The 26,779-nt window shown below is 23.8% G+C and overlaps 1 protein-coding gene and 1 long non-coding RNA gene across 4 annotated transcripts in view; one reads left to right on the top strand and one right to left on the bottom strand.

Moving 5' to 3' along the window:
* LOC122857280 (cysteine-rich venom protein DIS1-like) overlaps positions 1–23,911 on the top strand; it is a 33,899-nt gene extending 9,988 nt beyond the window's left edge. For 2 of the 3 annotated variants that reach the window (XM_044159386.1, XM_044159378.1), the window contains exons 2-6: positions 12,506–12,603; positions 13,300–13,436; positions 14,378–14,523; positions 17,254–17,460; positions 23,668–23,911. In XM_044159386.1, coding sequence (XP_044015321.1) covers positions 12,522–12,603; positions 13,300–13,436; positions 14,378–14,523; positions 17,254–17,460; positions 23,668–23,911 — 816 coding nt within the window. In that variant the 5' untranslated portion in view covers positions 12,506–12,521. The remainder of the gene's footprint in view (positions 1–12,505; positions 12,604–13,299; positions 13,437–14,377; positions 14,524–17,253; positions 17,461–23,667) is intronic. The other variant, XM_044159394.1, reaches the window with a different exon arrangement.
* Positions 23,824–26,779, bottom strand: part of LOC122857572 — a 63,659-nt gene continuing 60,703 nt past the window's right edge. Inside the window, exon 8 of the long non-coding RNA XR_006374225.1 lies at positions 23,824–23,932. This is a non-coding gene — a long non-coding RNA (uncharacterized LOC122857572). The remainder of the gene's footprint in view (positions 23,933–26,779) is intronic.

Below are 26,779 nucleotides of genomic sequence, written 5' to 3'. Positions count from 1 at the left end.
GAATAAATCAAAATGAAGATAAAAAAAAAAAAAAAACCAGACCAAACCAACTTTAAAATTCACGAAAGCTTGTCTGCTAAATGAACCTGTCAGTTTCACAGACAATATAGATAATGAACACATTAAAAAAAAAATTTAAACGATAGATTTTTTGATGTTTTCATGAATACAACAGCAATTTTGATAAAACAAAATTCCGTCTAAATAATTTTTTTTTTTTTTTTTCATATTCATTAATTGTAGATTTCTTCTTGACACATTATATGATGGAAAATAGATTGACGTCGCGTGTACAGACTCGATAACGCCTTTTACACAGTTGTCGGAAATTGTACCAACACGAGTGCACACACGCTTTCTAAAGTCTTCCGATAAAATGTATCAAAGTCTCGTATATAACATTACATATCCCTCTCGACTTACTCAAAGGGACACTAGTTATATACTGTCTCCACTTTACTAGCATACTTAAACAAAACTAAATTTGCAAATAGTCTTTGTTCATGTTTAACTAAAAAATTATCTCTTTGACTTTTTATGCAACCTAATTAAATCCTCATTAAATCGTTTAATTTATAAACTATATGTTATTATGTTTATCTAGTTTTTTTTTTCATTGACAATTTAAAATTTCTTTAAATTATTGAATCTCGTTAAAAAGATATTGAGAATTGATGGAAATTTCTCAAAATGCAATTTACTGAGTGTAATTTTCTTTTGTTGAATTTTACGATTGATCTTTTTTGATTGGATATTGAACAAATATATGATTCTTTAAAATGAAATCACTATACAAAGAACTTTCAAGTTGATCGTATAAAAAAAACTTATTATATTCTTGAATTTATATTACTGCAATAAAAGTTTTTTTTATATATACATTTAAATTATTATAAAAATTTAAATTTCTTTATTAAAAAACTGTTCATTATTATACTAACTAGATGAAAAAAAAAAAAACATAATAAAATAGTTGATTTACATCAACGATGATATCAAAAGTACAAAACTTTTGAAACTCTTTCGATGGTCTTTTATGCTGTTTTTAGACATGAGTCAACTAATTACAAAGTGTATAAAGTTTTGTGGATTATTTTATTTCAACAAGTTTTATGTTAATAATACTATAAAAGAGTCAAAAAGCTTCATCACCCAGTTAATTCAGTATCTTCCAAAGAACATAAATGGAAAAAATAAAAATAAATATCAATTTCAAGTTTTAGCAAATACTATAGCATTTTACAAAACACCTGGGAAAAATAAAAAAATAAACTTTTTAAATTCAAAGTCTTACTTTTCTTATTTAGATATATCCAGTTGTTGAAATGACCCTGACTTTTTATAGAATTTTCTTTGACTATTTTTAGAGTCAAAAGCTTGATCCTATTTTCTCTGTGAACGAAATAAGGATGATGATTTCTTTGAGAATATATAGCTTAACTTCAAAAGTTACCAGATAGATATGTAACATCTCTTGAAAGAAATTTCAAAACGAATCACTGCCATAAAACCGTTTGAATTTTTTTCTCTTTTGATATTTCTTTTATTCGTTTTAATAATTATCAAAGGTTATATCTAGTACATCGTAATTTTGATTGTAGCTTTTTTTTTTTTTCATTCAAAACTATTTTTTTTTTTATTTCTTTCGCACATTGTTTGTTCTTGGCTGTTCATTGAAGACACAACTTGTCAAACAAGCGCATGCTTCAGTGCTTTTTTGAAACTACAATTGTAATTAAGCTTTTTTTTTGTTTTTTCTATTTTCTTTTCTTCTATACTTGCTATATTTATTTTTTGTCAATGATGCAGAAATACAAACATCATCAACTTACTTTTATATATACTGTCTCATTACTTTGATGCCAGAGTAAATGTTTCTTTTGTTTTTTAAACCAACAAAAATAACGAGTAGAAAATACAATTGTTTCGATACATTGAAAAAAAGAAAACAGACTTATACCAGATATAAATTTTAAATAAATTTTTGAAAAATAAATTGAGCTGTTTATATGGAATATATATTTACTAGTTGATGAAAATATAAACGTTTAAATTTTCAACACGTTACTAGATGGAATATATAGTGTAGATGTTTGCGGTTATCGTGGTTGTTGGACGTCGTTCAGGAAATTTCAATTGGATTTACCTTAAAAAATACCACAGTCTCTAAAAAAAAATTAACATGACAAATACAAAAAAACATTAAAGTAAAAATTAAAAATCAAAACACCAAAATGCAAATAAAAAAAAATTGTTGTAAAATATTTTTAATTAAAATTCTTCAATAAAATATCATATACAATGTTTTTTTTTTCAAGTTAATTAATTTTTTTTTTATTAATTTTCATTAAAAAATTTATTCAATTAGTAAAATTGTTTCTCTTACAAATTAAAGTCAACAAGCTCTTATTAGAAATGCATTGTTTCTTCACTCATATATTCGTTGGTATGCGTGATTACAATAATTTTCTTCACTCAATTCAACTATTTTCATGAATATTCACATGAAAAATTACAATTGTAAATATACATATACACGTTGGATTTATTTTATGCCAATTGAGTAAAATAACGAACGTAAAACACCACCACCAGCTGCAGGCGAGATAAAAAAAAAATGAGTTGTTTCTATATATAATTATACTGACGTTAGTTTTAAAAATGAAAATAAATTAAAAATATCAATTAAAAGTGTCTTTATAATTATAAATAAAAAAAAAGAAAATTACCTGTGATTTACTCAGTTCCAGCTGAATGAGTCATTCGTTTTTTTTTTTATTTAAATTCATTTTAATTTTCATTTTTTGTCAAAAACATATAGTAAAAAATCCAAGTGAAATTAAAGACAAGAGGCAAGAATAATAATCATTATGATGAATAAAATTAAACTTGAATCTGTCATAAATAAATGAGAATATCAAAATTGTTGAATATACAAGTGGCTGACCTTTTTCTTCAGTGTCAAATATCAACCACGATTTAATCATTTACTTGGCTTAATCAAGACCAAAGATAAATTCACTGTCATTGTATGTAAAAGCATCTATATTATTTTGAGTAAGAAATACTCTTTACAAAGTAGATGTTAGATCATTAAGTTAATATATATATATATAGGTTTTTTGGTAAATATATACATGTCATGTTAAAGATTTGTTAAAGTAGATTTGGTAAATGGAATTTAAGTCTGGTTGTCACTTGTGTGATCCTGTCAAATGTGTATATGTACATTTTGTTGAATTTTGAGAATTTCATAGAAAGAGCTTTTAGAACTCCTGAGTTTATCCATATTAATGTTTACCAATTAAGGTGTTATACATTTTATGTATATATGTATTCATCTAAAATACAAGTCTTCATCAAAATTTTATATATAAGTTTATTTAATTTATGTAATTTCTTGTGACTTTTTTTTTCATTTTTTTAAATTCTATTTACTAACTTCATCGCAATATTTTAACATAAAATTTATGTATTTATTTATGTTATTTTGTATTTTAACATAACACGAATTTGTCATAAAATACATATATAAATTAAATAATTTTATAAACTTAAATTTTGAATATTCAACTTGACAAAATTACACAATTTATTTTTACATGTATTTTTTTTTTTTAATTAAAAATTTTAATTTATTATTTTAATGTAATTAAATTTTATTTGTTGAATTAAACAAAAAAAAAAAACAATAATTTAAATGATGAAATTTAATTAATTTTTTGGAATTTTAAATTCTTTTTTTTTTTTCATGTTAATGCTTGGTTTGTTGGTGAGTAAATTATCGTATAATTATTGGTAATTATGGTTGTATTTAACAGTAATTTGTGAATGAAATTTAGAACACAATAGGTCATTGTTGTTTGGAATGATTATTTGTTGTCTCGTGATTTATTTGTGTGACGTTAATGCACCAAGGATTGTCTATCTTGTTGGGACAATTTAGGTCTATATATATAGATGAGAGAAGAGCCCAATCGTATAGTCTCTTTAGGGAATAGAAACGTTTGTTACTTATATATATATAGGCCAATGTAGTGTCCATTCTGAACGCGTTAGGACCTCTTGAATCACATTACACCCAAGGGACGTAAATTGAACGTCTATATTGAACCAAAGTTGCCAAAGTTTTAAGATATATTTTTTATGTTTCAACATATACTGAGTTTACTCCCTAACAATCATCATAAATCATCAGGTAGATTTCTCGACTTCCTCATTCACTTTATATTTTCTATTTATTTTGTGTATTCATTTATTTTATTTTTGACAAGGTTATCATACCAAGGGTCGAGGGACATCTTTAATAAGTGAGAAAATTGAAAAAAATAAAATAAAAAAAATTCTCGAACATTTTGTGACAGCTGTTGGCCACAAAATTTTTCAATTTAGTAAATCTTTATATTACAAGTGAATAGAGTATTTTTTTTTTTTTTTTTCTTTCTATCGTTTATAACTTTTTGATTGATTTTAAAAAAATAAAATTTTATTATTTTTGGAATATTCAGTGACATTTGAAGTAGAAAATATCTGATTAATAAATACTATGGTTTTTAATATTTATTATCAGTCAGTTTTCATATTTTTAATATTTAAAACTTAATAAAAATTATATATAAAAAAAAAGTTATACGAACAATTATTGCATAGATAAAAATGTCAATATTATGCCAAAATAAAACTGATAATGTTTTCGTTTATGTTACAGCTTATCTTTGCTAAAATTAAAAAATATAAAACAAATTCGATATAGATTTATTTTATTATTTATTTATAAAGTTTTATCGGTAAATAAAAATGTATGTATAGCTTTTTTTTTTTTTTGTATCATTGAAAACAAAAAAGTTTATTTGATAAGCATTACGAACAATTTAAAAACAGATCAAAAATAAATAAAACAAACAGTCGATCTGTCATTCTCATTGTGATGTTATATTTGCGATAATTTATTAAACTATTTTTATTTAAATTCACATTAAATTGGCCTACGTAATTTATAAATAATTTAAAACATTGAAGAGTTTAAATTTCTATAGATTTAATTTTATAAAATAAAACATTAAATTTTCAAATTCAGTGAATTCATGAATTGTGAATTGAACCTATTTTCATTGAAACCAAGAGACAATACTTGGACTATCATTGTTCAGATTTAATCATATAATGACATGGTAGAAATTGATCCAAATATATATAATCTTGAAAATATCATTATAGTATCATTTAACTGAACAAGTTTATACTCATGCAAAAACACAATAGAACATAAATTCTATCTTCAGCATAGTTTGTAGTATAAAGGTTTGTTGGATATATAAACTCTCCACTATGTATTTCCCAGAAATATTTTTTCAACTATCAGACAATTTCATCAACTTTACAATTTTCAATTTAATTTAATGCCTATATATATCATTTATAAAAATTGTTGTTTTCATACATATCTTTATACAGTTTCATATATACATATCTTTTCTTGAGCTTTGTAGATTAAAGTCAAAAATAGATCGTTTCTATTCCATGAATTGAAAAAGTTTTATTATAAAATGCATTTATGTACTGTATAAAAATTTTTTATTATAATTTTATATATTATTTTTATTATTAACTTGGTGTTATCATAAATTTAATCAAGAAATAAGAATAATAATTATTTCTATTTAAATTTTCATTTGTTTGATAATTTATATAGATGCTCTAAATTTAATATGGTATATCTTAAAAATCAATTTAGCTATTATTTAGCTGACATGGTTTTAAGTCAAGTCACACTTGAGGGCTTCATCATCAAGAGGGTCAGGAAGCTTCAAGATAATACCTTATAGAAAATAAACTCTCATACATTTTCATAACTTGTCGGTAGTATTATAGTTATATTCACGCACGATGTGTTTCCAATATTCATCGTGTTTCATAACATCATCTTACAAAAGTCACTTGGGATACTGAATATCGATTATTAAATATATATAAAATCATCTTTACTGTATGACACTTGGGTACACCAACGTGTCTTATCATAACATCAAACTTTACCGAATACATCAAAAGTTTTTTATTCCACTGTATTATTAATTTTTTATCATAATTAATTTTGTTAGAAATATCTTTGACATACTTTTATTATCTTATTTAATCATTCTCAATTAATTTCATGATAAAAATTGGAAAATGAAGGGAATTATTTTTTCAGCATTTATTTAAAATTAATATAAAGTCTACGATAATTAGATATATTTTATTACTTGCATATATAATTGATTGAATTTTTTTTTTTCAATTTTTTTTTTTATATATTATTGGAAAACTCCAGAAATTTTTAATGAACAAACTCGTTTTTTCTTTTACTTTGGAAATGACACTTTTTTTTTTTTTATTTTTCATGAGAGATAAAAAAAAAAAATATTAAATTAGAAATGAAATGATAAAATAATAATTTCGACAGGTTGAATAGAAAATGCGAGAAATTTTTTTTAACTTTATCAGTTTATATTGAATAAAATAAAAAGTAGTTACACTAAAAAGACAATGGCAGTAAAAAATCTTCAATGATATCATTGCTGTAAAAAAAAGACAATATATATTTAATTATTGTAATTTTATTTTTTAAATTTATATAAGAATAAAAATTTATTGTTAATTACTACAGAGGTTGAAATTTTATATGACTCTATTTGATCATTTTTTTTTTTATTATAAATAAAAATCTGTGCTAGTTTTAGTTGCAAAAATGCACAAAAATCGTAAATACAACAAAAAAAAAAAATGGCATTTAATTTGTATATAATTTGTGCCATTATGTTTGTGCTCTCAATTATTTTCTTGCTAACAAAATCTCTCGCGGAATTTATTCGGGGGGATGAATAACTTTGACCATAAAAAATTATAAGACTCTAGCATTTATTTAGATAATTTGACAGTTTTTATTTTATAATTTTTACCATCGACATTTTTATGCCCCAATGCCCCCAATTAATTTTTTTTATAACCATCGGTACTATATATAGATGGAGTTATATATTTATTTGGAACATGTGAAATAATTCGTCGATTGTCCTTTGGGACAACCCACAGTGTTTTTTAAAATAGAGTTTTAAAATTTTTCAATTAATTATATTAAAAAATTTATGAATTTAAAAGTTTCGAAATGAAAAAAAGTGACATAATACTTATTAAAGTAATACATAATTTTTTAATTAACATTTAATATTTTATTGCATGATTTTTATTAAAATTTTTGATAATGGAAAAATATCTCTTGTCAAATTAAGCAAAACTCGAGACGTTTTGATGTTGATAAATTTTATATTTACTTTTTTTTAATTAAATTTGATTATTGGTAAAATGAGCTTTATTTTTAAAGTATAAAAATTAAATAAATTTGTTTATGAAAATATGAAAATTGAGACATAATAAATTCTTAATATACAAATTATTAAATTTATTTAAATTTATTGATGAAAATATATTTATTACATCATAAAAGCATTTTGAATAAGGTTTATTATTTATAATAAGGGATTTAATTTCTAACTGGTGTTGTATTTCCTTAATTTTCTAAATAAAATATAAAATTAATTTTCAACGTACAAGAAAAATTTAATTACAATTTTCATATTTTTAAAATCCATTAAATAAATAAAGAAATTTGATAAAATGATGGGTTTTTTCTAAATTTATCATCATCATAAAATAACATTTTTTTTTCTTTAATGTAACCTAGTTTTCATAATGAGAAAACGAAACACGTATACCTATATATTTTATAAAGTTATATTATATTCTACTTATACATAATAATATATTGTTAATGAAAACCACATAACCACAACAAAGCTTCTTCAAAATATTCAAGTGTGAAAGGCTTTGACCACAGCAATCTTCATCAAACCATATATATTATAATTGTTGTGATTTCAATAACACTTGTTAAATTATTATAATAAATAAATACTAATTTATCAAAAACAATATATTCTATTTTACTAATATAAAATTCTGTTTGTTTAAAAATAACAAGTAAAACATTTTTAAAATCATTATCAAAATATAAAATAAAAACTATGCAAATATTTGTATTTAAAAAATTAAATTTTTAAATAACAAATGAATTTTAATTACGTAAAAAATCAATCTCTGTCGTTTGATCATGTTGTTGTATTACCGTTATAAATATATATATTTAAAAACCCATTAGCATCGCAATTATGTACAAAGCATAACTTTGATGTTTTTTATTTTTCAAATGCTTGTCCATATACAAATGCATTTGCATGGAATTTTAAAAAAATAAATAAAAAAAAAAAAAAACACATAGAATTGTGTATAAGCTGAAAACTAACTTAAAAAGCTTTTACGTCATATACCACACATCTGTGTGTGTGTGTGTGTGTGGTTTTGGTATTATAGATTATACATATGACTACAAAAACATATAGTCATATCTATTGACATACACACTATATACATATATATAGTCATACGATTTATAGAGCTTAACTTTGGTTTTCGATTTTTACCACATAAAAAAAAAATCTCTGATCCCGACGTGTACTTAAAATACCCGCACAAACCAAAAAAATAGTGCTGATATTTGCAGTTTTTTTTTTTGCACCATTAAAATATTTTGTCTGCAGTGTGAATGACGATCTTAACGAAAAAAAAAATATATTCAAAATGGAATTGTAAAATTAGTTGGTAAATAAATACTTGAATTTTCGAAACAATGAAAATTGTTTTATTGTTAAAATTTGCATAAATAAGGATATCATGATGTGTATAAATAAAATAAAAAATAAGTGATAGTTGTATGAAATTTGAATATATAGATTGGTTTTAACAAGGCAAATTGTTTGTAATTCCATTGTGTATTGCATGTAGAATGCAGATATATATTTACAAATCGAATATTCTTAGTCTATTTTACTCGAGTAAAAAGCTGTAAATCTGAATGTCGGACATTGAGGGTAAAGAAGTTGTGGAGGTGGTTGGTTTATAGGTGGCTTGAAATAATATAAGGAAGATGAAATTGTAGAGTATAAAGTAAATCGAGTGTGGCAAAAGGATTCGTTTTCTACCCTAGTGCATCGTCTCATGCATATTCAAAAATGACTTAATCAATATATATATTCAATGCATTGTAATGCTAACCAAAAGTCGAATATATTCATGCTATCAAAGATATCGACAGTCATTGCACGATCCAACAATCTTCAATGTAATGATAAAATGAAAAAAAAAAAAATTATCATTAAATTTAGAATAGTATTTTTGAATATATTCTAGGCTTAGATAAAATTAAAAAATTATAAAATAAAAAAAAGCCTAAATCAATATGGAATGTAATTAATAAAAACTCTATATTTTTTATATTTCGAGACTATTTGGGCTTGAGCTTTTTCTGTTGGTAAGCAAACGATATATTTGATTTGAAAAAATAAAAAACTTTAAAGTAATGGATACTAGAAATCTCCTGAGGTTTTGGATCCATGGATTTTTAATGATCTATGTGTGTAATACTTTTTATTGGAAAAAGTTCAAGATGTTTTGTCTTTTTTATTTTTCTTACGTCCTCTGTTCAGGTATATTCATGAAAACAAAAAATAAAAATAAAAAAAAACTCACTTTACTTGCTATTTCTTCTTCAAGTTTCTTTGGCATGAGTGACGTACTAAAGTCTTTTCGCCATATAACCATGTCGGCGGTCTTTTCAAGAGCACTTACTTTTTCTCTTATAATATATATATGTTTAACTGTAGAATATACTCGTTTTTTATTTTGTTTTGTCTATTTTTTTGGTTACTATGTATTCTCTATTTTACTTCTTGGTTTTTTTTTTTTTTTACTTTTCTACTTCATTGTCTTTTGGCCTAAAAAGCTAGAAGAAATTGTTCGAATAAATGTCTTCGGTATCAAGTCGTTTTATTCTTTAGTATATACTTTTAGTTTATTTTTTTTTTTTTCTATTTATTTTTTTATTCATTGCAAATTGCTGTAGTTTGACCAGGTAGAATGCACAATTTTTTTAACTTGAAAGACGAAAGTTACTTGTCGCAGATTTTGGCGAGGATAAATGTTTCCAATATGCGTTTTCATGAAATACAAGACAAAGACTATTTGACATGAATTCAAAAGGATAAAAAAATAAAAAAAAAATTGACATTTTTTCAATCAAAATTGCCAATCAATATTGCCAACCCTTTTTTTTTTTTCATTTCAATTTTATTTTCTATATAAAGATTAAAAATATTTTTGCTTGTTGATTTTTTTTCCAGTCACCTCTATTCGTATATACAGGATTTTTTTTTATTGGAAACTATAAAATATTGCGGAATTCAAAATTATTGGATGTCCCAAAGAATTAAGTAAACAAATAACCGACTGGCAAAGGCACTTTTATGTTTCATTTCAATATTTTTTCAATTGAACTGTCATTATTTTTTTTTTTTTTATCATTTTTATTTATATCGGTTTACTTTTTTTTTTTGTTCTACATATATATTTATTATATTATTATTATCATTTTCAATGGCTAACGTGATAGTCAACAAACTATTTGAATTTTTTATTTTTTTCATGTCGTAATTTGAATCAATTAATTGCTATCGTTTTTATAATTTCACGTACGTGTTTGTCGGAGTAAAAATAAATATTTATTGTTATTTTTTTTATTACATTTTTGTGAGTAAAGGTAAAATAGTAATTACAGTAATAATGAATTTTGCAAAGTTTAGAGTAGTTTAAAATGAGAAACTCATTTAGCTTAATTTTTTTTTTTTTTGGTAGAATAATTTAATAAGATAAAATAAAACGATGCTATAGTGTTGCGTGAATCCACTTTGTATAAATTACCAACAAAATGACCTCTATTACAATTAGCCATAAAAATATTTAACTATAGCTTTTATTGTAAACTCTAAAAAATTAAAGAAATTTTTATAGAATACTTGCTATAAAATTTGTCAATGTAAATAAATTTTTAATTACTGTTCTATATAAATGTTTTTTTTTTTTTATTGTTGATGAATAAATATTAATTAAAAAATTTATCGTTTGATAATATATATGAATTTAATAAACATAGAAATTATTTTCAAATAAAAAAAAAATATTGGCCATGTGTAAATTATTTTTTTAATGAGGAATAATTTGAATAAAATCAAATTTGTTTATCCATTCAATGAATTATTGATTTATATGTATTCAAATAAATATATACAGTTGAATGAATTAACAAAATACAGTATGCCTAATGAGTAATGACAATTTATTGAGGCCATTAATCATTTGTCGATAATATTTTTAATTTTTCAATTGTACAGTTTTATAATAATTCATTTAACTTGAAAAATGAATCTAAAGTAGTTTTTTTTTTTTAAAAAAAAAAACCTATTGTTCAAACGAAAAGAAAAAATAAAACCAACAATTTATTATTTATTTATTGACAATTCATTATGTTACAATTTATTTTTCAATTTTTCAATCACAAATATAAATTTAAACCACAAACTATGCTGTCTTATGATAAATTTAAAAATTGCATTGGAATAATCAATAATTTTCAAATCTTTTTCTGATTTTATTGTATAAAGTTTTTATTTGATATAGGTATATATTATGTACCAACTAACAATAAGTTGTCAAAGCTATATATATTGAAAAACCATTTATATTTTTCTTTTGAGGTCCAAGCTAAAATTCTTTTTTGTTTAAAAAATAAAACTCTTGTATATTTTATCTCTTGTAAAATCGTGTTTAAAATAAATAAAATAAGGTACTTGATAAATATTCAAGTTGCTCTCGATTCTTTGTAATATAAAAAAAAATCAAATAGAATAAATAAAAATTATGAAAGATATGATGCAGTTACATAGTCTATATATCCATTACAGAAAAAAAAAAAACATATTAAACTAACCAAAAGGAGAGGATGTAATTTATTATTTCTCAAACTGCATACTTGGATGTGTGAAATAAAATGAAACTGTGTGTGATGGCTTAGCGGTGAAAAATTTTTATCCGCATGAGAACTTTTTTATTATTATTTTTTTTTATTTCGCTATATGTGTGGAAAAGTTTTTCTTGGAGTACCCAAAAGTCTAGAATATTTTTTTATTTTTTTTTTTTATACTTTTCTTATAGTTTGTTATCGGAAAATTTATAGCGATAGAGTGTCTTTTTGATAATGTATATAAATTTTTTTTTAAATATATAACATGTGTTTTTTTTTCACGTTCATTCAGTAAAAAATATTTCATTTTAAAAATAGATTTATATAATCATTTTATTTAAATTTAAAAATAAAATTATAATTATTTTATTCTAATTTAAAATTAAAATTATAATTTTATCTTATTTTAAAAATAGAATTATAATTTTATTTTATAAAAATTTAAAAATAATGTTGAGATTTAAAGGTATTACATAAAATTTTATGAATATATTTGTTTCTTGATTAATGCAAGAGTGAATACTAATTGTTTTGATATTATTTTTTCTGTTACAGATATTAAAAAATAATAATGAAGTACCTATGGTTATTTGTGGTGATTGCTACCACTTTGCCCTCAGCTGTACCCTGGCAAACGGATCGCAGTAAGCCGAGTAGAGTACCAATTTTTTTTCAAAAAAAAAAAACTAATAATATATCATATGTAGCTTATACACTCTACCTGAAAACAAACACTCAAAAATATTAATAATTCATAAACTTCATGTTCTATTACAGTATGAATGTCCATTAAAATCTTTTTTTTTTATATTTTTTTTTTCATCAAAATCCAACACGAATTATTATTCTTTTATAAAAAATTTTTCTGCTGATTGAAATAAATTATGAATAGGCACTTTTCACCACCTATTCGTGACTTTTGTGTTACCGAAAAAAAAAATAATAAAAAAGCAAATAAATAAATAAAAAATATATGAATATATAAAAGAAAAAAAAAAAAACGAAATACTGTGAGTTTGGCTTTTCTTTTATCGTTGCCAACACGAGACAAGAAAATAAAAAAATATAAAAAAAACTTGCAAGTCTATAGAACACGCGACAGAATTACTTTTTGTTTCTTTTTTTATTTTTTTAATGCAGATACAAGGTGTTGGGGTTTTTTCATTTTCTCGTGATTGTAAATTTGAAAATAAAAGAAATTTCATTTATTTTTTATTTTTATTGTTTAAAACTCTTTTGTGGTTATATATACATTTTTCATTTTTTTTTTCTTTGACTCTTCTACTTTTATTTTTTTATCTAAAATTGTTGTTTTTGGTTTGACTAAGTTTATCTTGTCTTTGTTACAGTGCCACGGTTGTATGGCGATAAAATTCCCACGAGGGTTTTAACAACAAGCAACAAAAAAGTTCAAAGGAAAATTGTGCTTTACCACAATTTCTTTCGGACTCGTGTGAATCCACCTGCTGCAAACATGCTTACAATGGTAAGATGATTTTTTAACAATTCATTTATCAATTTTTTTCCCTTAAATTTACAATACATATATCATCTTGACGATACAATAAATATTTTAAAAGTAATAACTATGAAAACGAAAAAAAAAATTCATTTTAAAATTTAAAAGCACATTCGTTTTAGATGCCTTTACATTTTTATTGATTTTTATATTTCATTTTATTTTTAAAAATGGTTTAAATGTCATGTAAAAAATTTCCCCATTACTTCAATAATAATATCTACATGTATACAAAATAAAAGTTTAACTTTATGAAGTATTTTTTATTCACGTTCAAACACAGCCATATAGGTTCATTGACTTTCTCTTTATTTTACACTCTTTTAACTTACAATAATAATAATAATAATAACAATGCTTAAAAGCGTCTATGCATGAAATCTGTCGCTGGATAAATTGAGAAAAAAAATTATTATTATTTTTATCATATTATTATAAAGGAAAAATTGTATGAAAAAAAATTGCAATGTAAATAAAGACTAAATAAAATTTAACAACAAAAATAATAAAGATAATATATATTTATTTTTTAAATTTTTATAACTGTTGGTTAATCATGCTTGAAATTTTCTTATGTACATTGAGCTCTTGTTTTGTTTTCTATAAAGCCAAGTCCCAAGATCGTTAGTAAAGTTTTAGTGATTAATAGCCTCATTATTTTTCTTGTGAGTGAATGCACAAACGCCTCTGGCATAATTGATCGTTTGACGCTTAGTAAATTGTTGGATAAACAGCATTGTCATTTTTTTTTCCTCTTTTTTTTTCGGTATTTTTAATTTTGTGATTGTACAGGTTTTTTTATTTTTTATTATTGTTAAATTTGTTGATATATTTTATTTTTAAGAATGATATGTTATTCAATTTAATTTAAGTATAGTTATTAATTAAAAATATAATTTGATTTACAGAGATGGCATAATGGAGCTGCTAAAGCTGCACAAAAATGGGCTGAAGCATGTTATGCTCTGACTCATGACAATGCAACTGGTCTTCATATTGATGCATTTGGCAGTTGTGGTCAAAATATATTCATCTCAACAGCTCAAGTACCATGGTAAACATTTTTTCTTTTAAATTATTCTATCAGTATTTAATTCAAACAATATTTTGCATCAGAATTCATACCATTTGATGTATAAATTTTTCTATTTATTTATTTATTTATTTCTTAAAGTTGAAATTTAACAACAGCTTTGTTTATAGATAACAAACGGAAATATTAATTCACCATAAATATTATTATAAAACAATCCTAAAAAGCTTTTAGTTAAAAAACAAAATTAATAAAAAATCAAAAATAAAAATAAACTGCAAACAAAGCTTGAATCCTTCTTCGTTGTTTCGGGTCGATGAATTTTTTTTTTTTTTTTTTATATCTTTTGTATTTTTTTTTTTCTTTACACTCTGCAAGTTTCGTAAAGTCGAAAGGAGGTCGAGCTTTTCGGTCGTTTTCGAAATAAAATCGAGGATGAAAGTTATTGCGAATCGTATCCACAAATGCCTTTGGCGAAGAAAAAGTAAATAAAAAAAATAAAATCCAGTGTTAAAACTACAATTCTTTTTTTCTTCTTTTTGTTTGTTGAGTAAATTTCATTAAATACTACTCTCATCGTCGTCTTCATATGCCAAGTGTTTGATAATTAAATTTTTAATTTATATATATTTTCATTGATTTTTATAAATCTCAATTTTCTCGATGATAACTTCTTCTAAATGTCCTCGACTAACTCAAAGTTTCATATCAAAACGACATGACAGTCTCGAGATCAGAAGGATTATGACAATTCAATCTTTTAAAACATCACTAAACTAATAAACAAAATTAAAAAATTATTATTATTATTCTCTTAATAAATTAAATTTTCGTAATTCTCACTTCTTCATTTCGTACTCATTACAAGATAAAAAAATTAAAATTTATATCATCAAAGAACTTATTAAAAAAAATTATTTTAATAACTGAGAGTAATACTAATATAAATTAATTTTTTTAAACAATAGTACCTATATATTTGAATTTTATTAATATTAATTTTATATTTAATTGAGTTTAATTTTTTTCATAGTAGACAATTTTTATTTTATTTATAATTAAAACTCTTGGTTATTAAAAAATAATTAATAATAATTTTTAATAAAATAGAATTAGAGACATATTCTTTTTCAAAACATAATAAAAATTGTACTAGTCTTTTTTTATTATTTTTATTAAAAAAATAAGTCTGATCATGATTTATTGGTTTTACAATCCACGTTCTGAGCCTTTTTTTTTTTTTATCTATTTTAAAAATTTTTTTTTATGTAACGAAATCCAGTCGTCCAAGAAAATTTATTTGATAATATTATTTTAAAATATATTTATTCATTTTTATCAAATAATAATAATAATAATTGAAGAATTTGAAATGATAAAATATGTGAATATTTATGTATGTATATTTTTTATTTTATTTTAGAGTACATGTGACTCGTATAAACTTTTAAAAGTTATGTTTGAAAAGCCATGTGAGATAACTTAACAAAACTCGGAAAATTTTTTTAAGACTTATTCTCATTAAAATTTATCAAAGAAAAATTAATATACAATTTTGTCATAAAGCTAAAACATATACATTAGAAACATACTTTTGTATTTACCTAAATACCACTTTTAAAATTTTCATTTGAAAGGACTTTTATATTTATCATCATTCGACATTCAAAATTCCTCTATGCCATCAAAAAGCTTAATAATTTTTTTACTTATAAAATCATAAAAAGATATATATAAAAATATTATGTTAATTCTTATGAAGCCATGAATACCATTACTTTTAATGAGAATAAAAAAAATATCTTCTAAAAAAAAAAAATTGAATTTTATTTCTGTCAATTTATTTGTGAGAAAAAAATTGAAAACAATTGATAAAAGAAAAAAAATAATTTAATTTATAAATGCAAATAGCTGTTTTAGCAATATTGATGACAATTTTATATTTTTATTTTGATAATTTTTTGCTCAATGCAATTTCAAAAAATCGAATCACGTTTTTATCAGTACTTTCACAATTTGCTACAAACTATCTAATTTCTTTGTGTTATCCATTCAAGTGAGAATAAAAGAAGAATAAAAATAAATAAAAATAAAAATTCAAAAGAATCGAAAAAATAAAATACAAAAAAAAAAAAGACAAAAAGAAAAATAGGTATCTTAAAATGAAACGATACTGGGCACTCTCTGATTTGGCAACGAGAAAATCAGATTACCCGTTTGGATGCACACCCAACGATCGATCTTCGTGTATTTCTCGTTTGCTTTTATCACTTCCTGGTATCTTTGAGTGGAATTTTACTTTTTTTTTTTTTTTTCTTTGAGTATATAGCAAGCGTCAGCAGGTACTCAAGTAGACACTACAAAATTGAGATGAAAAAATCGTTGACCTCTGTGACAAAAGCTCAATAAGTGTCAATAAAAAATATCAAAAAACTGTATTTAGTTTGAGAAAAAAAAAAACGAGAAACATGCTCTTATCATTGTTGACATTGTTAATTATCTGGATTATATTTTCGCCTTACTAACAGCCAATTTTTTAAGATATTCTTTCGTTTATAAAAATCCGTAGATATAGTAAATTAAAGAAATCTATAAAGTTCTTTTAATTTCACAAATATTTTTGTCACAAAGTGCTACCTGTTGACATACCAGAAAGACTGATTTTTTAGTTATAAAAAATTTTTGTAGTTATAAATATAATTGTAATATTTAAACATAAAATAATTATAAAAATTTTAATATTTGTTGCAGGTTTTTTACAATAAAAACATGGTTTTCAGAATATGAAGTTTTTAAATATGGAGCACATGCAAATAATGACTTAAGTCTTGTCGGTCATTATACACAAATGGTCTGGGCACCGACTCATCGAGTTGGTTGTGGCTGGGCTAAATGTAACGGAACAAGAGGACCTCAAGGAAGACCCTATTTTAGTTACGTATGTAACTATTGTCCTGCGTAAGTCATTTATTTTTATTTTATATATGTCTTGTCTTTTGCATTAAAAACAAGTAAAATGAATCCTTTAATAATAGCTATACTTTTTTAGAATCCAATAGCTTTTATATGGATTCAAAAATAATAAACTATAATGTTGGTCAATTTGGTTGGTTTATTTGAAATAAATAAAATACTACCCTATAAAATTTTTAACAACACAACACGCACACTAAAACATGCGATTTTTTTTATCTTGAATTCATGTAACTAAAACAATAGCTATAAAAAAATATATTACAGTTTTCGTGTGTTTTTTTTTTATGATAGTTATTTCGATATGTTTATTTTATTGAGGGACTGATCACGCATTTTGAAACAATTTTTTTTTTTTTTTTGACGTTCATTGATAAATAACAATAGTAAAACTTGATTTAAAAATGTCGATAAAAGAAATGAAAAGATTTTGTGAAAATCTTCAGGTACTTTTCTTTAACAGTAGTATCGATTTTTGTCCATCCAATTCTATTATTTCAAGCTTGACTTTGTTATTATTTTTTTATTCGAATGAAATTATTATTGTTTTTATTTTTAAATAATTTTTCAACGCTAACATGATATTTGTTTTGCTTGGTTTTTTTTTTGACAAAAAATTTTATCCTGGAAATTCGTGGGTAGCTTTGAAAGCTCAATGAAAATAATTTATTATCCTTTGTTTAGTGTAGATATTTATATATATATTTATTTTTTTGAATACTCTGTTCAACCATTTAAAAAGACCAGAAAAATAAAAAAAAAAAAAAGGTAAACAGCATTTGGCACTTATAGCTACTTTGATATAAGGTTAAAGGGGAGGAGAAAAATGAAATAAAATAAAAAAGAGATCGTCTCAGAGATCGCAATACAGCAGAAAATAAAAATGTCGTCGTCGTCGTCTTGTTATGTGCTTTTCTGTGTTCGTCACGCCCGTTAAATTTCCAGGGTAATTTAGTATATGTCGAGGATATTTTGGTATGTATACCTACCACGTTGAGAGTAAGAGAAACGACAATGTTAAACAAAGAAAAAAGATTGAATCATTTGAAAATAAATTTACCAAAGAGAATATACGTTATTCATGCTTTTTTTTTTTTTTTTTGTAATACAATTGCTGGAAAAATTATAGCACTTTAGTGTACGCCTGCAGTCTGTATAAAAAATAAGTAATAGCATAGCTTGTAAAAATATTGGATCCTCCAAAATGACATTATTTATCCTATCAAAATTGTATTTCTCATAATTTGCTCTTGTTTTATTTTTTTTTTTAATTCAAAACATGATATAGTTGATGCATATAAAACAATAGTATTATTATTTTTTTTATTTGCGAAAAAAAAATATATATAATTAATGGTTTTAGAGTAGCTTAATTATTTTAGCGTGTGAAATTGAATAAATTACAAAAAAACTTCGTGACAAATGCACATTTGTTACGTTGCTTGAATCAGGATACTCATTGTTCAAGTGGGAGGAACTTTTTTTTTGATTGTGACAGTTTTGTTCTATTTATTATTTTTTAAATTTATTTAATTTTCGTTTATTCGTGATATTTTTATATCCGTATTTTTTCTCAAAGATAATATCCGGATGCTATTGATGAAAAATATAAAAATAGAAAAAAAAAAAGATCATGACACTAGCAGGTTCTATTTTGTATGATAAAAACTTGGAACTGTCAATCATAGTTTTTCCTTATCTTTGCTGCTTCGTGTTTTTATTTATTTATTCATTTATTTATTTTGGACTAAAGTGAGAAGGAAGTGAGAAAAATGTCGGATGTTAAAAAAAAAAAAAAAAACGAGATACCATGATATAAAAAGTCACATTTTCGATCGAATCGTAGCAACATTTCTTTGGCCACACGATGACATTCGTTTCGAGAAAAGTAGAATCCAATTTCCTGGTAAACGAGAAAATGCGACAACATTTTTTGTTATAGGTTACATCTTGTCATTTCATACAGTGTTAAAGAAATATATTTATTTTTATTATTTTATATATATATATTTTATTGAAAATCTTTTGTCGTTTCAAAATGCTATATTGAAAACATTTTTTTTTCTAATTTTATTGCAGCATCTGAAAAGTATTGATTTTATTTTCTAAAAAACATAAAATATATATAATTGTTATATTTATTTTAAATTAGAAATTTTTGGCTTAATAATGTTTGTTTAAAATAAAAAAAAATAGAGATAACATTTACTTCGAACAAAGTTATAAATGTTATTTTTACCGCAATATCAATTAATTAATTTTCTGCGGAAAAAAAAAAAATAATTCAATAAACTATTATTGTTATTTGGATAGATAGGAAAATTAATTATTTTAATGGTCATATGTAGTTTTTCTTTAATTTTATTTCAGTAAAAAATTACTTAGAAAGAACAAAATTACGAATAATCATGAAATTAAATTTTTGTATTTTATCGATAAACATTGTACACAACACACGCTACTTTGCAGTAAATCGCCTCGAATAAAAGCTCGAATTATGTATTCTTTTTGTTCGCGCGCAATCTCACAATGACTTTTACTATCGCAAATGAAAACGCGTTTATGGGTTATCGTCAGGTCACGATCGTTGAATGAGAAATAAAAAGCAAACGAAGAAAAAAAAAATATAAGAGCTATACATATATAGATTTACCCATTTGCAAATGGCCCTTAGGAAGTCAATTAATCAATCTATCAATATTAAGCCAACACATGTAATCTACTACTTACAATTTCCGTCCTCTATATTCAAATTACTCTAATCTCTCAACGTATATTAAAGAAAAAACATAATTAGAAATAAATCAATTAGATAGTATGCCACTTTCGAGAGAATAATTATAAACATATTAGTTTATTGAAAATCTTCATTGGCAAATTGATTTATTATAACAGAATTGCTATGGATATTTCGATACAAGTACTGAAAAAGAAGTTGAAAAATTATATTTCAAAACCTTTCCTAACTCAAATGGATTCCGCTTTTATGATTTTATATTCTCGATAAAAATATTGAACGATATTCAAAAATTAATTATCGAGCAAAGAACATATGTAATAAACTTTACGAATGAAGAAATAACTCTTTAGTCATTCTATGCTCCTAATAGAATGCAGCCATTTTATCGAGGAGGATTTTGTAAAAATTCAGAATATAAAGTAGATCAAAAAGTACGGCAGAAAACTTTCCAAGTTACGAAATACCTCCTTAGTCATTCTGTTATCCTAATACAAAAATGCAATTTTTTCAAAAATTATAAGACCATAGGGGAACAAGAAGGATAGTAGGTGATGCATAAATTAATCCAAATACCTCTTGCCTTATTCTATATTCCTGTTAAAAAATAAATTTTTTATCGTTATTTTTTCTAATTTTTTTGAAGGATATTAAATTTATTTCGAAGATTTATTTCGAATTAAGAAAACGGAAAGGATGGAAAGTGAACCTTTGATGAAATCAAATACCTCTTCCCTCATTCTATAATCCTGTTCAAAAAATAAATTTTTTTTTTAAATTTTTTCTTATTTTTTTTCACGGAATTAAATTTATTTTTGAGATATTAGAAAAACAGAAAGGACAGGAGGTAAACCGTGAATGAAATCAAATACCTCTTGCCTCATTCTATATTTCTGTTAAAAATAAATTTTTTATCTTTATTTTTTCTCATTTTTTTTTAGGATATTGAATTTATTTCAAAGATATTAGAAAGACAGAAAAGACAGGAGGTAAACCATGAATAAAATAAAATACCTCTTGGCTCATTCTATGTTCCTGTTCAAAAAAAGATTTTTTTTTTTTGATTTCTTCTAATTTTTTTTCACGAAATAAATTTCATTTAGAAAATATCAGGAAAACAGAAAAGACGGGAGATAAACTATGAATAAAATCAAATACTTCTTTTTCTGTTCTATAACCCTGATACAACACTTAATTTTTTCTAGCAATATTAAATATTTTATCCCTATAGTTCCTCAAAAAAATAATAGATAAAGCCACATAGTTTGCTCCATCAAATACTTCTTCGCCTGTTCTGTAACCCTGATAAAACAGCCCTCCTCTATCTATGATATTTCAATGTGTTTACTTTATAGTTACTAAAAAAAACAATAGATAGCGCTGAACTTGTTGACTCAAAAAATACCTCTTTTTCTGTTCTATACTCCTGATAAAACAGCCCTTTTCTATCTATGATATTTCAATGTGTTTACTCTAGAGTTCTTTGAAAAAACAATAGATGGCGCTGAACTTTTTGACCCAAAAAATACCTATTTTTCTGTTCTATACTCCTGATAAAACAGCCCTCTTCTATCTATGATATTTGATAGTGTTTACCCTATAGTTCCTAAAAAAAACAATAGATGGCGCTGAACTAGTTGACTCAAAGAATACCTCTTTGCTTGTTCTATAACCCTGATAAAAAAGCCCTCTTCTTACTATGATATTTAAATGTGTTTTGCCTATAGTTCCTAAAAAACATAATAGATGGCGCTGAACTTATTAATTTAAAAAATACCTCTTTTCCTGTTCTATACTCCTGATAAAACAGCCCTCTGCTATCTATGATATTTCAATGTGTTTACCCTATAGTTCCTCAAAAAAATAATAGATGGCGCTGAACTCGTTAACTAAAAAAATACCTCTTTTCTTGTTCTATAACCCTGATAAAACAGCCCTCTCCTGTCTATGATATTTCAATGTGTTCACCCTATAGTTCCTAAGAAAAATAATAGATGGCGCTAAACTTGTTGGCTCAAAAAATACCTCTTTTCCTGTTCTATAACCCTGATAAAACAGCCCTCTGCTATCTATGATATTTCAATGTGTTTACCCTATAGTTTCTGAAAAAAATAATAGATGGCGCTGAACTTGTTGACTCAAAAAATACCTGTTTGCCTGTTCTATAACCCCGATAAAACAGCCCTCTTTTATCTAGGATAATTAAATGTTTTTATCCTATAGTTCCATAAAAATATAATAGATGGCGCTTCGTAGTGTGATTCAGAAAATACCTCTTTTCCTGTTCTATAACCCTGATAAAACAGCCCTCTTCTATCTATTAATTTTCAATGTTTTTATCCTATAGTTACAATAAAAAACAATAGATGGCGCTTCGTAGTGTGGCGCAAAAAATACCTCTTTTCCTGTTCTATACTCCTGATAAAACAGCCCTCTTCTATCTATTAATTTTCAATGTTTTTACTCTATAGTTACAATAAAAAACATTAGATGGCGCTTCGTAGTGTGGCGCAAAAAATACCTCTTTTTCTGTTCTATACTCCTATTAAAACAGCCTTCTTCTATCTATGATATTTAAATGTTTTTACCTACATAGTTCCCAAAAAAATCAATAGATGGCGCCACTTTTTCAAAAAATATCAAATACCTCTTTGCTCATTCTATGTTCCTGATACTCGAAAATTTTTTCCACAAATATTTTCAAATTTAAAAAAAAAAAAATTTTTTTGAAAATACCTCCTTGCTCATTCTATGTTCCTGATACTCGAAAATTTTTTTTTCTATCAAATTTCAAAAATTTTGTGGAAAAAAAATTTTTGAGTATCAGGAACATAGAATGAGCGAAGAGGTATTTGATATTTTTGAAAATACCTCCTTGCTCATTCTATGTTCCTGATACTCAAAAATTTTTTTTTCTATCAAATTTCAAAAATTTTGTGGAAAAATCTTCGATTTGTATTAGGAACATAGAATGAGCAAGGAGGTATTTTCAAAAATATCAAATACCTCTTCACTCATTCTATGTTCCTGATACTCGAAAATTTTTTTTTTCCACAAAATTTTGAATAGGAGCAGGTACCTTTCGAAAGTATCAGGAGCATAGAATAAGCAAGGAGGTATTTTCAAAAATATCGAATACAATTTGGAAATTTATCGAAAACAAAATTAGGCAAACAGAAAAATAAGGAGGTAATCTTCCCAAAATACCAAATATCTCTCTGCTTCTTCTCCATCCTCGATACGAATTGACGAAAGAAAAACAATAATGAAATTAGAAAATAGCCATAGTACTTAAGAATAATAATTAAGGAAATATAAAAGGGTAAAAGGTTATATAATAAAATACACAAATAGTTTTCTTTATATATAAATATTTTCTTTATTAAAAAACATGTATTGCTCGGTTTAAAAAACAAATAATAGGCAGGTGTTTTTATTATTTTTTTTTTTAACAGGGGAAATCATCCAGATCATCTTGGAACACCTTATAAATCAGGTCCTTCATGTAGCAGCTGCAAGGAACATTGCCGAGTTGGTAAGCTTTGTAAAAATGCATGTCCATGGGCTGATTTGTGGGCCAATTGTCTTCAACTATATGAAACTTGGCCAGACTGGTTGTGTCAAAGTGATACTCAACAAGGCCATGAAAGACGTCAATTTTGTCGGGCAACATGTAGATGCCGTGATAAAATTGTTTGAGCAACAATTTAAATTGATTACCTGTAACAATGAATAATATTTGTTGATTAACTTGGTTTATATATTAATTATTTAAGATAAAAATTTAATAATAAAAGAAACTTTGATATTAGTTTAACAAAAAAATAAAACCTAAAGAATGTTTAAACAAATTGTATATGCTTGACATGAAAATATAAATTGTGTACGAATCAAATGAAATTATGTCAATGGTCGAATTGATTATGTAAGGCTGGCATTATTGTTAGAATTTATATTTGTGTATAAGGATTTGTATTTGTCAATGAGTTGTTTGAGTGATGTGGGTTAAGGGCCCTTAGGGCTATTCCCGATGTGAAGGATCATTAGTAGGGACTGACTATTCAACCTCTACAATTCCTAAAATTGACCATAATAATATTGTTTTAATTGTGAATTTTTGGTTGAGCTCTATTCAACATCTGCTAGACCATTTAGATCAACTGCAGGTGCAAGATTAAATTTTTTCTTTCAATTTATATTATCAACTACCAGTTTTCTATTTTATTCTTTAGTTTCTTCTTATTATTATTTATTTACAAACTATATATATTATTATTTTTAATAATTCTTTTATAAACTAAAAATATAATTATAATATTATTCCAAATTATTTAACAATTCAATCATTATAATTATAATCTTGCAATTTATTTTAATTAAAAAAGCCAAGTAAATATGATGATAATAAATTTTTTATAAAAGTAATTAAATCTATAATTGAAAAAAAAAAATACAAAAAATATTAATATCAGCATTCCGAGTATTAAAATTAATATGGTATTGAATGTTATAGAGTGAATGGAACTAAAGTATGAAATATTATTTTCTTTTTATATTTGTAAATTATAAAGCTATATATATATCTGTATTTTGTGCATGCTATCTGTATATACATATATATATTTAAAAAATAAAAATACATCCTAAAATTTATCGTAGAAGTATTAATGTGAAAACAATTATCTTGAAAATTTAAAATATTGATGAATTTGTTGTATTAAAAAACAATATTTAATTATATTATTTACCATTAAATATTATTAATATTATTTTCATGAAAACATTTTACTCAACGGTTCTAGTGAATAATTATATTTTCAGTAATTAAAAAAATATTGATATTAAATTTCAATAAATAAAAAAAAAAAAAACAATTTTCAAACAAAATAATTGTTGAAATATATTTTAACACTCTACTGTTATTAATAATTAAATTGAAATATTTTGTTGCAAATTATACTGTATAAAAAATTACTCGATATAATTAAACCAAGAAAAAACAAAAATCCTTATAATTGTGAATAAAAAATATGAAAAATAAAAAGAAAATAATTTAATTATATAAAAATCGTTAATATTTAGTATCTATTTATAATTGGTTTATGAAAGTTGATTCACAAAGTATTGATGAATTAATTTAAAATACAAATTAAATTTATTAGAAATAATAATATAATATATTAATGTATATTGTTAGACATTAAGAGATAAAATATATAAAATGTATCTAAAAAAAAGAAAAAAAAAAAAAACAAAAATACAGCATAATCCAAATTTTGTTGTTTCAATTTTCTTAAAAATAATCATTTAAATTGATAAAAAAAAATGAATCGTATTTTAAATAGTTGAAGAACGTTTGATTCAAGAAAATACCTTTATCCTCTTAAAAAATAAAAAGAAAAGTACAAATAAAAATGAAAAAAAAAGACAAATATTCTGTAGGATCAAATTATCAGGGGGATAAAAAATCGTCGAGAGCTTTGTGTACTTTGCTATCGACAAGGCCTATCTTGAGGGTAAGCTGACGGAAGCTGGATTTTTATATATATATATTTTTTTTTTCTCTCTCATTTAATCTGATAATGTCTTCGTTGAAGGTAAAAATCGCTAGTTAAATGTTACCATTCTTGCCTTGTCGTTAGTCTTCACATTTTTTATTATATTATCATTATTTTTTTTCTTTTTTTCTTTTATATCGCATTCTCCTTGAAATATCCATTGACTTGAAAAATTGTCCTATTACACTCCCTAGCTGTTTTTTCATGATAAAAACAAGCGAGGGAGTAAATATGCGCCCACAAATTAATATCATTCACACATTTTTGTATTTTTTATTTTTAATTTTCTAGATGAGTTATTTTATCATCCACTATAAAAATTTGATTGCATAAAATAATTTTCTTTATGAGAAAAAATTTTGATATATTTATATTATTTTTTTTTTTCAATTTTCACTCTTATATAAAGCAAAGTTTTATTTTTCATCATTTAATTTTACCCTGTTTTACTCGAGTTATGATTTTCTATTTTTTTTTTTCTTCTTCCACAAATTCATTAATTAAAATTACGTTATTCGTATATGTATAAAACAAATATTATTTTACAAGTATATATAACAATTCAAATTTTTAGAATTAAAAATAAAACAATTCATCTATAGAATAAAAATCTATTGTATGTAATTTTTATTTACACATATTTATTAGTGTAAAATTAATTGAAATGTATTATTTTCAATCTCAGATACTTGTGTCCTCGAGAATAAACGCGTTCGTGCAAATCTTTATTAAAAAGTGCAATTGACCTGAGTGTATAGTTACAATATCCCCTACAATCATCGAAGCATTCATATGTGAAAATTGTCCTTTGACCTAAATTATTACTACCATCGTTCTACCTTCCACTTATCGATACAAAAAATTAAAAAAAAAAAAATTCTAAAACAATAACTCACTAATAACAAATTTTACGTTCATAATTTTATCTTCATTTTTTCACAATGGCTATTTTAATTCTTGTTTTTTATGAATTTAAAAAAATCATCTTTCAATTTTTTATGGTAAACCA

Source organism: Aphidius gifuensis, linkage group LG1 (genome assembly GCF_014905175.1).
Source record: "Aphidius gifuensis isolate YNYX2018 linkage group LG1, ASM1490517v1, whole genome shotgun sequence".
In the NCBI taxonomy this organism is placed as follows: Eukaryota; Metazoa; Arthropoda; class Insecta; order Hymenoptera; family Braconidae; genus Aphidius; species Aphidius gifuensis.
The sequence above is the reverse complement of the archived record's forward strand: the minus strand, read 5'-3'. Positions and strand labels throughout refer to the sequence as shown.